The sequence below is a fragment of the Phaethon lepturus genome, unplaced genomic scaffold, assembly GCF_000687285.1.
Source record: "Phaethon lepturus isolate BGI_N335 unplaced genomic scaffold, ASM68728v1 scaffold10101, whole genome shotgun sequence".
In the NCBI taxonomy this organism is placed as follows: domain Eukaryota; kingdom Metazoa; phylum Chordata; class Aves; order Phaethontiformes; family Phaethontidae; genus Phaethon; species Phaethon lepturus.
In genome coordinates, this window is record NW_010519855.1 from 20816 (window position 1) to 37380 (window position 16565).

The 16565-nt window shown below is 36.3% G+C and overlaps 1 protein-coding gene across 1 annotated transcript in view; it reads right to left on the reverse strand.

The window, feature by feature from the left end:
* The window catches only part of LOC104628555 (potassium voltage-gated channel subfamily H member 8-like), a gene marked incomplete at both ends in the record, with an annotated part of 36422 nt that overhangs the window by 15692 nt on the left and 4165 nt on the right, over nucleotides 1-16565 (reverse strand). Inside the window, one exon of the mRNA XM_010297185.1 lies at nucleotides 3011-3142. Within this exon, the coding sequence (XP_010295487.1) occupies nucleotides 3011-3142 (132 nt within the window). The remainder of the gene's footprint in view (nucleotides 1-3010; nucleotides 3143-16565) is intronic.

Genomic DNA, 16565 nt, shown 5'->3' on the forward strand with positions numbered 1-16565 from the left:
ATTACCATAGAGCGTCGGTGGAATGCCAAGGGGTCCAGGACAGACTTAGGAGAAAAGGAACAGGAAGGAATTTTGTTAGATACGCTTTCTAAGGACTTTAGAAATTAAAGGGAGATGGAATGTGACTATTAATGTGTTCCATACAAATTACAAAAGTCTGTTCTGAGCAGAACAGAGAAGAGAGAGACTGAAACAAAAACGTTAATACAACAGCCTTGCACAGGCAAAAGAGTTTCACTCTGAACATGTTTGTATCTAAGTTCTTCCCATACACAATCTAACCACAAGAGAGATGCCAAAAAGGCAATAGAAAACTGCACATAATGGCAATTATTGCATAGCAAGACCTGGCTTTCAACTCCAAGTTTATAAGTTATCTGATTTTGGAATGGACAAATTCAGTAATCTTTAAAAAAGTAAAATAATCTTTTTAGCAATATTAACCCTGTAAATAATATCTGGTGATGTGTATCAATGACTTCGCAATGCATGTTAATCACCGAACGTTAAAAAAGATCTTTAATACCTTTAAAAAACCCACAGATTCCATTTTCTGTTAATATGAGTTGCATTCTGTATGCCTGATAGTACTTGTGGTCTAAGTAAAGGAGAAGTAATTACTTCTAGAAGTTAAATATTTTGAAATTTCAGATACTGAATCAGTTGCATAGATTGTACTGGGAATTCTTCTCTGACAACGGTAAGATGATGTTCACCACTGGAGGACTAGTGAATCACTCGACACAGGAAGAATTTGAATGTTACTCAATGCACTAACTTACCATTAAATTTATTTTTATATAGATAGGTAGATTTACGTAAAATTGAAGTGCTGAAATTGTTTGTAAATATTTTGAATAAATGATTAAATCTTGTTTCTTATCTCACTGTATCATATAAAACAGTGTATTTGTCAAAGCTCCATATTAAGTGCTGCTTTCTGTTGCCATGATTCAAACAAGTATCATCATAGCATCAAATGATTGCCATGGTTTTAAAAAGAGTGTAAAGGGAAGGAACAACCAAGTTTCAGGTTTGTGCTCTAAAGAGTACATCATACAAGAGAGACAAATATCAATATTCATAAGCTTATAGCAATCAAATGGGCATTTGCTGGTGTAATGTAGCTCTGCATAAGCGTGTTCCTCTGTCAATACACAGCAGGGGTATTAATTTTTAAATGTGCAACAGCAAACATAAGTTAAAATCTGCTTAGATTTACAATTTGACATGAACCCACATCAAAAATTGAAGATCATTTTAATCCATCTTAAAATAAGCAGCGAGCTATAAAATGTTTATCAGATAAACAATAGCTGTCATTTTACAAGTAATCAGTGATATACCTATTTGAAGTCATCGGGGCATACTAAATGTGATTTCTCACTGGGTATATCCTGAAAATTTGCATCTCTCATAAGGTAAATCATTAGCCTTTAGAGCACAGATGTTCTGACAACCTCTCTTCTACATGGCCCCAGATACAATGTTTTAATAAACTAGTTTCCTAAAATTTTCATAGGTGTAAGGTTTTCTAAGGCTTAAGGAGAAACTGGATAAAATATGTTTATATTTTAACTATTTTACTTTGAGGTGAAGCAATTGGTTGAAATTAAATGTAAGGAAAAGTTGAGAAATGTACTTGTGTACTACTTCAAATCCTTTCTTCAGTCTTCCAACTCAGAAATTCTCAAATATGTTTGGTGCAAAAAGTGAAGGATAAAAGAAAAAACCCTCCATTATTCAGGGCTTGAAGAGTTAAGACAAAGGTGAAATTATTTGTCCAAATGTACAGAAGAGGCAGACATTATTAGCATAAATGTTGATTTAAGAATATTCAGTAGCACAGAGTAGCATAACATTTTCTGATTTAAAGTACTACAATGTTGTAAAAGAATGCTGAATTACACTTCTCTGTTACTGAATTATAACTACTTTGTTGAAAAGCTAATATTTAAAATCAGAAAAAGTTGAATACTAATTGTTCCTAATTCCCCTACTTCAGAAACCCCTAAGGAGAAGGGGAGTCCTAAGGTCATATCTACACTGTTTCTGAGATAGGCAGAGATCAAATGCCTATCACAGGGTGAAAAATTTAAATAAATCCCAGAGTCGTACCAGATTGGAAAATTCAACAATAATGAAATTTTACGGAATTCATTTACCCTCTTACAGATAAATTTTTCCTAGGCAGTTCCTTTGACTCTGAAAAACTGCAAACCTAAAGTCTTAGTTCAGTATACCTTTACAAAATGTAAACCTGGAATAAATTCACTGCCTTTGATACACGACACAGGTCAATGTTGAGTGCATAACGTCAATCCCTCCACACTGTCTTTGTTTTGTGTTAGCAGAATTTAACAAAACTATACAATCAAAATTATTTTATGGCAGTCATGAATCATTGGCATTAATGAGAGCATCCTTGTATTGTTTCCTTTCAGAAGCAAATAAATGTAAGAACATATTTCTTATATTAGATATTCCTAGAGACATAAATCTTATAATTTCATATAGTGTAATAAAAATTAGACGACATAAGAATAGTCATGCTTCTCAATAGGCAAAACAATTTCTAAAGATGTATGTTCTGCTTATAGAAAAACAGGAAAAAATGCATTCATTCATTTCTCAGCCATATTGAAATCAGATTCACATAAGGAATGCTTGAAAACATCCAGCTTTTCCAAAATGTAGCTCTGAAAATCCAGAAAGCAAATAAATTAAATCATGGTATATTAAAACAAATTTAATTTTGAGGACAAAGTACTCTATCCCCTGGATTCCATGTTTACAGAATGTGGAGCAATATGTAAATAAAAAAAAAATTACAAATAAGAATTTCAACCTTCCATGTCATATATTAATTTTGTCTTTGGAAAGCTAGGAGGTGTCTATATTGCAAAATGTACATGAGAGAGAGAAAGAGTTCATGTAGGTGTGACTCCCAAAAAACTTATCAATGTTTGTTCTTTATCTTTATCTTTATTATTGTGTAATTCACACCAACCTTCCTTTTTGTCTTCTGCAGCAATCTTCACTTTTGTATCTGTTATATCTTTGAAAGAAGCCAGAAAGAGTACTACATCTCCTTTTTCATTCTTTATAGGAACAATATCCAGTAGACACCAGAATGAAGACCCTGCAAGGATAAAGAATGAATTTAATTCAAACAACTGTCTTCTAGCGGCGGGGGGGGGGGAAGTGAACTACTAAATCTACAACTAATGTAATTCTAAAAAAACCCAAATCTTATTTAGGAGGTCAGTAGTCAGGGAATCACAGATGTTCAGCTCATGTAAATCTCTCTGCATCATTGGTTGAAGCTCAGTAATACTGCTTTCTCTAAAAGCAAGGCATTAATTTAAATGCAAAATTTATCTACAGGAATCATTAATAGAGTTTAATGAAGCTGCTTACTCCTCTGAAACCATGCCTTCCTTTGAATTCTCAGCTGATGTTGCTTATTTTACTGGAATAGCTTTCACTTTGTTAACTTGACATCTGAAGCTTCCATATTTACTATAGAATCATTCTACCTTAATCATCTGACTTGATACTCATTAAAATCTCTTGACAGAAGACCTGGTAGAGCATCATTCCACTAATTCAAAGATATTTAAACTAATCAGACTTAAGACTTAGAATAGAAATAGAATTAACTCCTTGCATCTTACAGATGGTGAATTTTATAATAGCACACATCATCTGTAAAATTAATATCAGCTATCTTCCTTACTGTCTATAATGTTTACCTGACTAAGACTTAAGTTAGACAACGCTGAGTTTGGCAATATTTTTAATTCATGTCAACCTTCCTCTGCCCACACCTGCTATATAATTATACTGCTTAAAATAAAATGTTATTGTCACAGATTGTGTCACATGTCCTGTTTGCAAGGTATGTTGTTCAATTCCAATAACATCATTCATAAGTTTGCTGTTAATTCAGACCACTCCGAACAGGAGATAACGAATGCCTAGGTGCTGGTAATGCACTGGGAGGATAACGGAGACCTCAGCAAACACACAAGATCCCAATCTTATCCATTCTGGGATAATTCAGCCCAGTACAAGGTTTTTTTGTGTTTTCCAATTTTGGGGTATCAACATTAACTACCTCCACCCACCATCAGCCTACTAATACTATCTTTAAGATACATAAGTACTGTTACAACATTAATTTTTTAGTTTTAAATTTCTTTTTTTGGACATGTCTTTACACTTCCATAATCATGTTCCTTCCCAACATACTATTTTTGTCATTCATTTACAAACACAAGTCTACTTTCATTCATAAAAGGAAACAGGAATAGTTCCCTGGACCACTGCTGTCACAGCTGACTACTGCCAAATGATCAGATGAGCTTTGGAGAGATCCTTAGGCAGAGCAGGCAGATTAGTCACTTCCCACTCTGTCCTCTGTCTTCTGAACTTTGCAGTCTTGAAAATGAGCTGAACACACCAAGATCACAATTCATCGTTTTAATTGAAGTTTTCAACTGGAAGTTCCCTGACTGCCTGTTGAAGGCTGTAGGCAAGCATGGGAAGTTGAAACAGCAGCTCTCCTTTTGAAGGGCCACCACAGTTGAAGGCCAAAACTATGCTTCGAAGGAAATTAATCTGGTCCTCTCCATCCTGGTCAAACTTTCCAAGAGGCAGACAGGCAGCTTTGAGAGTAACATTACTAATTCAGTCAGAAGCTAATGCTTCCACTTAAAATAGTTAAAGAAGGGACATGGTGAATTGGGAACAGGAGGAAAGAAGACTGGTGAAGGAGAGAAACATCATGGGAAGAAGCAGACTGGATTTATATTGTGTTTCAATATTCTCATTTTGAGGTTGAAGACAGAGCAAGCAAAGAAGTTCTTTTAAAAGATAGAATTGGTGTCAGAAGCAAGATATTTCTACTGTTCCTTTTTCCATTTTAATTTCCTGTCCTTAATTCATTTTTGTACAGATTTGACTCTTTTATCAAAACTTCTGGGAAAAATTGCTCAGTGCTGTTACCGTCAGAAACGGTACAGAGAGCCACCACCCTATCAATCTGAAGTGGTGCATTCAAAGACAAGAAGCATTAAGCAATTTTTCTTACCCACTTAAAAACAGAATCACAGATCTCTACAGAATACCATTGTAACTCTTAAACTGGCCAAATTCTTTCCTGTAAAGTTACATTCTGCCTGGCTACATTGTAGCAGTAGTTTCAGTTGGACAAGAAGTCACTCTCAACTCCTTTTTCTAAAGACCGCCAAGAGCCGCAATGTTCTTTTAAACAGATACAGTAATCTCCTCCAGAAGTAGAAGCATATTTTACTCTCTTCAATTTTTCATGTCTTTTCTGCACACACAGACACACACACACAAATGAGTCATCGAGGCTGCTCCTGGAAGAAAGTTGTAGACAACAGCCATGTTCAAATACACTTGAGACAGTTATGCTAAGAAGCACACCTGGTTGTTATATTATCTGCAGTTATAGATTTGTACGTTTAGGGAAGTTATTGTAACATGGTTCATAATGAGAAATAGAGACAAATCCATATAATTGTTTCATGTTTTAATGAATTTCCTCTTTTGTATAATCAAGGTCATTTGAATTCTTTGCAGGTGAACACTAGTCACTGAAATAGTTCCACACCTTGTCATCATTTAATGTCATTTGCTGTTACTTTTCAATCATATTTTCTATCGTTATCTGTCCTCATTCTCCTCCTCCTCCTCCTTCTCTGTAGATATGTCTGAAAAGATTTTAATGAAGCAAAGCAAATATGCATAAAAAATTGTATGCACCACTAAAGAAAACACATATCCAATACATGCACAGGCCACTTCTCTCCAAAGAGTTCCAGTCTAGTGCACTGCATGGTGGAGCTGTCAGTCTTGGCATTACTTATACACTCAGTCTTCAGAAGTCGTAAATTGAGTTTGCTGGTTTGGTTTTTGTTTTTCTGTTTTTACTCTGGAAGGAGCAAATGAATATGAAATGCTCTTCAGGACTAGAGAAGATGATCCAGTTTAGGTCAGGACTAGGTCAATACACGCTTGCACTCTGTCAAGAACAGAAGTGTTCTGTCTTTCAGTATTGAGGAACGTTCTTGGAAAAATATACTGATCCAATGTAATCTGTTACATAGCTTTTACTGAAAGCCAGCATCGTATAATTCTATAAGCCAAAAGAAGAACTTTGTACTCTTCTAAAAAAGTAGTGCCCTCTTCTGTTACAGTTCTTTTGAGTGCAGTCATCTGTGAAAGAGAAATCCCTTCCCTGCTTCAGATGGTGCATACAAAGGTCTTCTATATTGTCAAGAGTTGTCTATCAAAGAAATTTCTTTTGGAGTTTTATTTATATAAATAAAAACCCCCTCTCTTTATTGCTCTAAGCCATCACTCTTGGAGAAGGAGTCTAATCTTGCTCTTACAGTATGAACTAAAGGTTCAAAGTATATTTTAATATCCTCAAGGCTTATATAAGCACGTCATAGGAAAGGAGAAAAGAGACCAAATGAAGCATAATCTTATCACAAAGTAATTTGGCTATAGTCCACCTTTTACATATACATAAAAAAGAGAGTGCTTTATGGTCACTCTCTCAATCACCCTTTCTGTCTTTCCTCGCTCTGACAGCTAGAAGTCTGTCCTCAGACTGAAATAAAAACAAAGGTGAACAGACCAAGGAATTTAAAAGGGAGATTTTATACAAAACCCTGCCATCAGAATGCCTTCAGAGGCAAGCATTCCTTTCACCACAATACTACTCATTCAATCTTAGTCATACCCACCCTAGACAATGCTCACTGAAATAGTCAGAATGGAAATCTTTGGTGGATATTTGGGTATTGCAGACAACCAACTTATTTAATTCTTTAATAAAATAATTAAATTCTGCATCCATCTCCCAAAAATTTTAATTGAACTTTTCTGCAGTAAGTATTTTCTCAGTCCCACATATTCCTAGGAGTTACTTAGAACCAGTCCTCCTTTTGTTCTAGACAACCTGGGAGTACTTCTGTCCAGGCAGACAAACTTAAGTCTTCCTTTTTTTGCCATGTGTCAACCGTCAGTGGTTATATCCACTCCCAGACCTTCACTTCCTCGAGACTTTGCTTGCCACACCACCCTCCAGACAGAAATTGAGCCGGCTTGTATTGCTCCTTCCATCACTCAAGGGCAAGAAATAACAAATGAACAAATTCCAGTGATTCATCTCCACCTCTCTGTGGCGAGAGAAAGAGGGATTAAGATACGGAGTGCTTTCATGAAGTTCTGCATCCGCACATATCATATAAGACTAACCAAATGAAACGTTTCATAGTTTAGGAAACCAAGTACCTACCTGAAGAAAAAATAGAAAGTGTAAATGTTTTGCATATTAGATATACAAGTCTTGTGGCACAAAACAATCACTTTTCAAGTAATAATTATCATGATATATAAGCATAAGAGGGAACAATTCGATTGCAAAAGACTTCATAAATCTGGCACATTTCTTTACATTTCAGTATTCGACTTAGTAAACTAAGTGTTCTTTTAAGCAGATGCAAATGAAGTCTTTAAAAAAAATTAAAACACACCACCCTATTTCCAGGGATTTGTTATGTAAAAGACAAAAGATAAAAATATTTTCACCTAGTAATAACTTCTCAAGAAGGTTGATGCTAAATCTTCAGCATTACAACACAATCTCATTTACACAGTTACTAACTGTTAACCTTCTGCTGGATATTGCCAGAGAAGTTTTAGCCTGATCATTTCCACTTTTCCACCACAGAAAGTGTGGACTCCAAGACTGACAAATCAGGATGACAAAAATTTTGCCTGAGGAAACCAAGCTGGCTTTTTCATTAGCTTATCCAAAGATTCCCTGTGTCACTGATAACATTTGGTTTTCAATGTTCTGTGGTTTTGACAAGGTGTCAACATTTTTTTGAGGAGAGCAAAAAGCAAAGAAAAAAACAATGCATTAAAAAAAAAGGCAACTGAGCTAAACAGAATGGGAATAGAGCTGAAAGAAAAAGTATAGCTACAATTAGAGTACTTTCTCTCTTGTAAATATCACATCTCTGACAATGATCAATTAACATTGGCTAACGAAAGGTTTTGCTGCTTTAAGCAAATAAGCACCTCATTCTTCTCTGTCATCTCTGCAGAAATCACGTTTGTATTAACAAAGCCCACGTATTTTTCCCTTGAATTCTGCTGCTATAGATGACAGCCTGTGTGCTACATCCTAGTGACAGTCTTTGGTCTGATGAGGCTGCAAGAAAACTAACAAGAACATATATGGGCTATCAGGTAGCTGACTTATATGGTCACTGACGGTTGTGCTAACACTTTCACAGGAGTAGTAAAGAAGGCTCAAGAACTTGTTTACTCAGGTTCTGTATGGCCAACAGATCATGCTACAAGTTTTAACAGTCAATGTAAATCCTTTCCAAAAGGTCTTAAACCAGAAAACAGTGGTATCCCAAGAATTTGGTAGAGGAAAGATGATAGGTAAGATACCTTAAAGTAAAAATTGCATTTCAGTATGAATACGTAGGTAAGTGCTAATCCTGTGGAGCTGATTAAGAAACTGCCATTAAAAATATCCCTGCATCCCTCTGTAAAGGCTACGGAGTACCATGCTAAACTATTCAAGTGTATCAAATCTCATCAGAGAATACCCTCTTTTTCAGGCCCCTGTGCTCTGCTCCCTCTACTGCCAGGTAACCCAGGACTCGTATGTCATGTTGCCCAACACGTCTAACTTTATCTGCTAACGCTGCCATGATGGGGAGAGAGACAGAGGAAAAGGATGTTCTAAGCAGAGACACTTTTCAGCACAGCAATCTCTGATCCTTGCCTCTCCTGCAAAATGCCACTGTTAAGCAGAGAGAGGCTTAACTCATGACATCAAAGTTTCCATTTATCACTACGTGGACACAGACTGCCTGTCTTAGGGCAGCACCTAGTCTGAGTGCGTGACTTCTCCAACCTTACTGTTCTTTATATTTTCTGTATGCAACAGCTAGTGCAGTCTGCAGTACACATTTCATGCAAACTAATTTATGAGCTGCAGCACATCTACATTTCAGCTTTGTTTACTCAGCTTTTCTCTCTCTCCCTTTATAACTCTACCTTTCCTACTTAATGAAACTCCGTTTCAAAGTCCTCTAGTTACGTATGAGTTTTCATTGAGCAAAAGTAGAGAAACTAAGCAATGCCTGTTAAAGCCATGTGACATTCGTTATCTATATGTGTACTTCTTACTTTTTGTCTGCTCTAACTTCCTTTTCTGATCTCCATCCAGATTAGAAAAGAAAACTGCATTTAAGGACATAAATGCTTCCCTAATGTAATACATTTACCACATTGCATTTATAACAATTAGCAAAATACAGAGGATTATCTAAAAACTCAGTTAAGTCAATGAAATGCATTCTGTTTAAATGCAAAAAGCTTCCGGGCAGATTCATAAAGATCATCAGTCTGCAGCTTAGTTTTCCTCCATCTCCAATGATCATTACTCTGTCATGGTCATAATAACATAAGGCATTCAGCATTTGTCAGCTAAACCCTGGAAAATACTAATTTAGACAGTCTACTTATATAAATAAATATTGAATATTTATAGCTAAAGTGGAAAAAAACCTAAAAAACCAAACCCAACAAAACCAAAACAAAATACTGTTTCTTCAATATCTTTGCATGGACTGTTTCAGAAGGAGTCAGGCTCAATCTTTCTTGAGCAGTCTAGTCTTTACTTTTTTCAATTGAATTCTGTTTTTTTCATAACTTTGAGTTGAGCAATCCCAAACTGAGCAAATTTTCCTTTCCCTTGATTACTGTATTTTTTAAATCTATTTTTAGAACTGTATTTACAAACTGTGGCCTTTATTCCTTTTGGATTTTCAGAGCTCCTAATCCAACATGTAGATGTAATCACAGCAGTAAATATAATTTCTTAGTCTACTGAGGGATGTACTTTTGTCCCTTGGAAAAAAAAGCAAGAAATTTTCTTAAACCAGGATGATCTCTTGTATACGTGTATGTTTGTATGGGTGCATATATATTTACATACATACATATATATATGAAAAAACATCTATTTATACACACATTTTTTAATTTCTCTCAGTTTCTTCCTACAAGCTACCTAATCTTTTTGAAATTGTGTCTGATATTTTGACACCAGCCAGCAGGAGCTGTAGCCCACATTCATCTGAACACAACTATGTTTTCAAACAAAGTTATTGTGCTTTTAAGCTCATTATTTTGTTCTTTTAAAAAGAATCTTCAAAGATGACACAAGATTTCCTGTAAGCAAAAGCACACCAGTACCAAAACAGACCACTACACTTATAAAGAAAATTGTTTACTTTTTCAGTTTCAAATAGAGAGTATTAAAAATATAAATAAAAATATCTTTGTGCAAGATATTTTCATGACCCTCATTCTGGTGTCTCTGCCAGTGGCAGTCCCCAGGACCAGAAGGTCCAGAGTCTGCAGACTGGGAGGTCTTAAATGACTGGAGGTCATAAAGCTTTCAGTGGACATTACATGGAGAAAGAGGGGATTCTGCTGGTTAGTTGTCCACTTACATTGCAAATCTCCAGTTTGGAAACTGATAATTTATTTTCCATTGCTTTTTCTACAAGGCTAGGTCAGAGAAGGTTTTTGCTTAAAGAGAGTATCAGTGCCTCTATAGCTCCTGTCCATTATTTTAGTTTTATCTGTTAATATTAATCAGCAGTTTTTAGCAAGTTTGAGGATTTTCTGTTGAGCTCATGATTCCAGAGCTTTAGCCTGCACCTGTCATGCCACCACTGGCACCTTTCTGGGTGGAGGGACCTAAAGCTGGGACCTGAGAAGGGATGGAGTCGTGGATCTGGACTGATACCTCCATCCTGTCAGGTTTATGTTTTTTGTACAGAAGGGGTTTGAAACACGCACTGAGGAATTGCATAATCCTGTTCACCACTTGAATTCGTGTGAGCACATGCAATATACAGACTCTGAGCCTGCCCACTGAAAAGAATTATAGTAACCCCTCCGGCTGGAAAGGAGTAGGTTTTAACCTTTCAATTACTTAACTGCTCTACAAAATGTGACGGCTTTTGCAATCCCCATGCCAAACCAGTGAGAGGGTTCAATAGACAGTGCTAACAGGGACCTCCTGCTGCCCTTCCAAAAAACTATGGAGTTAATGCAAAAACTCATTGCAATTGTCAGCACAGGAGGGGTGGCAATTAGTCTGCACCATGATCCAGTACGTGGATTTGGGAATCATGAACAAAATAAGGAAATCTCAGCAGAAGGGAGGCATCAGGAGAAATGGTACTTTAATCTTTCTTTAATAAAGGATGTCCTAACTCATGGTGAAGCGTGGGGACACAAGTCAGCTTTTGGCTAAAGTTTGATTTAAAACTCATAAAAATAAAAGGTAGCCTATCAGCAGCCTCAGTGTGGCCATAAGATAGCAAGAAAATTTGAAGACAACAGTGACCGGTGTGATGTAGTACAAGCATCCCACTGCAAAATAAATACCTACATCTCTTCCTAAAAATGGATGTGTAAAAAGTAGCACAATGAAATATATCTTAAAAAAATTAAAAAGTGCACACAGCATTACTAACAGCCATTCATATTAAGTGCAGCTGGAAGCCCAAGGTGCCAGTGTGGAAACCCTGATCTGTAAGCGATGAAGGGCCCATAACTTTGTAACAATGCTGTAAACAGCAGGAAAGTCTCATACAGATTTATTTACTTATCAATGAGCTTCTAGGAGAACAAACCTTTTCTCAGTGAATTATGCTTTTAATAAATCATGTTGCTATTGAAAGAAGCTATTAACCAATGCAACTGCAAGTACCATCAGAACAAAGTTATCAACACTGTCCGTAAGCAGCAATCTTGTTGAAGTCTCATTAAATTACAGCAAAACATCTCAGATGTTCGAGATCACGTTGCACACAGGGAATTTTACTGCTTTATTTTTTTCCTCCTAACTGAAGTTCATCCCCTTGTTTGTCTCCTCACAGGCTTTCACTGACTGCTTCACCCAAGGCTCTGCAGAGTTTAAGCCAGGGCTCTCCAGAGGAGCAGAAGTCTGCCTCATCTTCCTCTTCTGCTGCAGAAGCTGGGATCATCTCTAAACATCTACACACTTCAAGGCTACACATTACCTTTCATCAGAGGCCGTGGGTCAATCAAATGAAGTGTCTGGAGAGAAAAGGAGCCAAAAAAATTCCCTCTTCTGTGAAATCGGGGAAAATAAGGACATGGCTTCTGTCTACAACCACAATTATACTGCTCTTTAAGAGCAAACTTTCCCCAAGGTCAGTGAAAATGCCCAATGCCTACTGAGCTACAAGGATGGGGGAAGAAAAAGGAAAAAAGAAAAAAAGATAAAAGAAAACAAGATGCTTTTATAAGTATAAAAATTATTGTTTATGGCTCATGTAATTGCAATTAGATATTACCGTCAGATTGATTTTTCAGTGTTACTTGCTCTTTTTATTCCCCTTCTCCTGTATTTTCTACTATAATTTAGATAATGTGAGCAAACAAACCACAAAAGCTTTTTAGCTTTCTTATTTTTAGCCCACATTTTTAAGGCAGAGCAGCAGTGGAGCAGCAGTGAGTTCACACTGCTATGAACTATCCTGCCAAGCAACTTGTCAAAGGACTTTCTCTACATTAGTAACTAGACATCACTAGTTGATGTCTCTATGGATTTTTTTTTTTTTTCAATTAAAAATTCTAATAAATGCCTCTTCTCTAACTGCTGGGCTTAACATTTCCCAAAGACATGGTGGATTTCAAGAGGTGGTTAAAGCAGTCAGTTCATATTGAAAAGGTACCATACAACTCCCATGTTTCAAAATGTTACAGGATATTTTTGGACAACCATTAAGAGTAGGTTTTTAAACTTCTTGTAGAAAAAAAGGGATACCACTTCTGAAATGAGCGAAGTATCTTTTTAGAGAAGAAAAACTAAGAAAACCTGATTTTCCTTCATTTTAAAGGAAAATAATTTTCCTTAAATTTCTTTGCAATTAATTTAATCATCTATAATTTTAAATAAGGATAAACTTATAATGAAAAAAAACGTTTCTTTGTTTGCTTAACACAAGTCATGCATTAACCACAAATATTGTACTGGAGCCTTTGTCATCCTGTAGCCACATTATTGAACTGCAAACATGGCAGAGGCTATGGATGATGTCTCATGGCTTGAGGCTTATTTCATTTGCCTGTATTTGTCTTTGCTGCTCATGTAAGAACACTGTTACACCTAGATTTACAGTGGCCTTTTGCCTCGTGGTATCCAGTAACTCAGTAAAAGGCTCTGACTTTCACCCTTTCTCCACTCATATTGTGCTCATCTGAAATAATACCGTGGTCCTGATCTTCCAGGTAAGGATACAGAGTTGTTAAAATCTCTTACACTGATGAGAAGAGCCAAAATACCTTATATAATCATACTGACTCTTAAAATTAAAAAATTAAGAAAATAACTATATCATGCCTTCTTGACCTTACAAGTTACTTACCAAATCTTTAGAGGCCAAGATCTATGAGGCACATGCCTAAGACATACCTCAGAAAGTGTTTAAATCAGTTTACACAGAGAAGATGACAAAGTGTCCTTTGAGTCCCCGTGGTCTATCACAGATGAAGCAACCTCTGCTTGCAGCCAAGTCCTAAGGCAACTTGTAATGGTGGCCCCAGCAACACCCACTCACTCCAGTCACTCTTACAGCAGGCCTGTGCAAACAGCCCTGTTGCTGGGATGCACAGATACAACAGACACCACAGTGAAGTCTCTTAAACATCCATGTCAGAAGTGGCCGTTGCTGATTACATAGTGTTTCACACAAGTTACACATACACAGAAAGAGGCCAATCTCCTTTCATGAAGGAAGGTTGTAGGACTGCTACAGGTCTTAAGAGGGTGTATGTAAGAACAGACCTCTTTTTAAACAATACAAACTGATTTTTGAGACACATGAAATTAATCTGATGGGGTCATAAGGGAGCCAAGGTATGACCTCCTCAGCAGATGAAGATGGAGGACTTACACTGGACTAAGTCAATGATTATAGAGCTTATTGTAGCACCATCTCAGGTTGTAACAGAAAAGGAAAAAATCCATGCTGCTGCTTATTTGTAATTCAGTTTGGGGGATTGTGAAGACCTCATTTACCTACATGTACTTGCTATTGATAAATTTCTGCAATGGTCTGGCAGGGAGAAAAAGAACGGTTTCTCTAAATGTAGTTCCTCAGCATAGTGTCCATCTGCTTTTAGATTACTCTAAAAAAAGAGACCCAGGGAACAAGTTCTTTCCTCACAACTCACTTGAATTCAAAAAGGTTACTTTGCATTTCCATTATCATAATTGACAACTTAATTTGTTGCAGATGTTTTGAAGAACGTGTAGAAATAGAAATAAAATAATTTTTAAAAAATCAACTCCTAAGCTATATAATTTTAAAACTTTCTGAAGAAGCCAACAATCATAAAATTCCTTGTCTTTTAATAGTTTCCTTTTCTTTTTGTCTTCAAAAAACCAATATAGCTCTAATGAACAAAAAGTTAGAAACTGACTGAGGAACCAAAATAAATACTGAAACTATGATGAAAAATGTATTTTGAGTGCAATTTTCAACAGACATCTCTCTCTGAAGCTGCTGTTAAATTTGTTAAAATGCCAAAAGGAGAACACACATAGAGAAAAGTTCCTATCCACTTCTAGTCATTCCAGAAGGACTGTTTTCTAGTTTGGTCAAAGTAAAACTGGTGAAGATCATCCTTCTATTAAGATCTAAACCCAAATGACAAATAAATCCTACATTTCATCCCACAGATGAATAATCCATCGTATTCAACTTCTTACCTAACTCCTTGCACGCCACCCTTATCTGCTGCAGTGTCAGCTCGGAGCAGTCTGGAACTTCCATGAAATTGCATGTCCTTACCTAAATCCTTGCACGCCACCCTTACCTGCTGCGGGTGTCAGCTCAGAGCAGTCTGGAACTTCCATGAAATTGCATGTGGGTTACTGGAGTTGCTTTAGTATAATCATCATTCCTTTAACTAACAATTACCAAACAGAAGAAAAAGGGCCCATATGCAAGCTTACTAAATTCAGATCAAAACTAGTAAGAGCTTTAAGTCCCAAGTTTGAATCACTACTTGCTTAGAATGAACAATCTAGTTTGACTATAAAAACTAACTTAATTTTAAGCTGAGTTTAAATCAAATTCAAAATATTAAAAAAAAGTCACAATTAAGAAATCAACCCATATTCAGTTTTGGAAGCTTCAATTTCTTTCCCAAAAGATGAGACGCAGGGACAAAAAAAATGATTGATTACAAATTTCAAGCTTCCACATTTTAGATGAAATCAGTTGAAGAAACAATGAAGAATAAGTTGTTGTGTTCATACATCCATTTCCCTCATAGTCATTTCTTATCATAATGTTGCACTCATTATTAAGCTTTTAAGAGGTATGCTAAGGGATATCAGTCTATGCTGTGAGCTCAGAATTATCCCTGAAGCTGAACTTCTGTCCCTGAAGTTATCCCTGGAAGTGTTCATTTGTCCTTGTAACTAGGCCTGCAGAGCAAGGCTCTACCTCTTGGTGGAATAAAGCCAGATACCTAGTTTCACTCCGACACCCTAAAGTCCTAACGGGACACTGAAATGTAACCCTATGAGAACTAGACGTTGCTAGTTACTTGTCTCCCACCGACCTATTGTTCCTGGCGTTACACTGGGCACTAGCCCAACTGACAATTATTTTCAGTATCAGGTAAGCCTGAATATGTCCAAACAGTCATCTAGGGACCATTATTCCCAAAGATCTTAGGTCTTAAAATATTTTTAAAACAGTTTTCTGCAACAAAGACATCTTTTCTTTTTTTTTGACAGTGTTGAATAAGCCTAACAGCTTAAGCAGAAGTTCAATTTTCTTCTGCAAGAAAAAAATTAACCTAAACCATTTGGCTAAAATGGATGATTTACCAAATTTGGTGTCTGCCTTTCGGTCTCTGTTGAAAAAACAAGATTATTTTTTAAGATAAATTTTGCTTTTATTCAAGAACAGTCTCATGCTATTTTAATACCTATTCATTTCTGTTTCCCAGTGGTACAGAAATACATGAAAATGAAAAATATAATAGGCAGTCTGGGAAATTTATTCATACTCAGAAAATATCTTGGAATGGCTTCCAGTCAAATTCTACACAGGGATGCAAGTAGGATGAATTGTGGCAATTCTTTTATCCTAAATAATTTATCTATTTGTCTGTGGTTGAGCTACTTCACTGATAAGCAAATTGACCTGCAATCTCTTTCTGCCTGCGTTAATCATATCTATTATAGGTTTGAAGCACCCCATCATAGAGAAAAGGAATCACAATTTATCATTCAGGGCTGAGACAGTGAAATGAATATGATAACTTTACTTCTTTCATCTACATACACTGAAATCTCTTCTCACTGTGCCCACTCATCACTATACAAAATACTGGAGAAAAGAAGCTCTTACCCTCCCGGATTAAGATAATTTTTT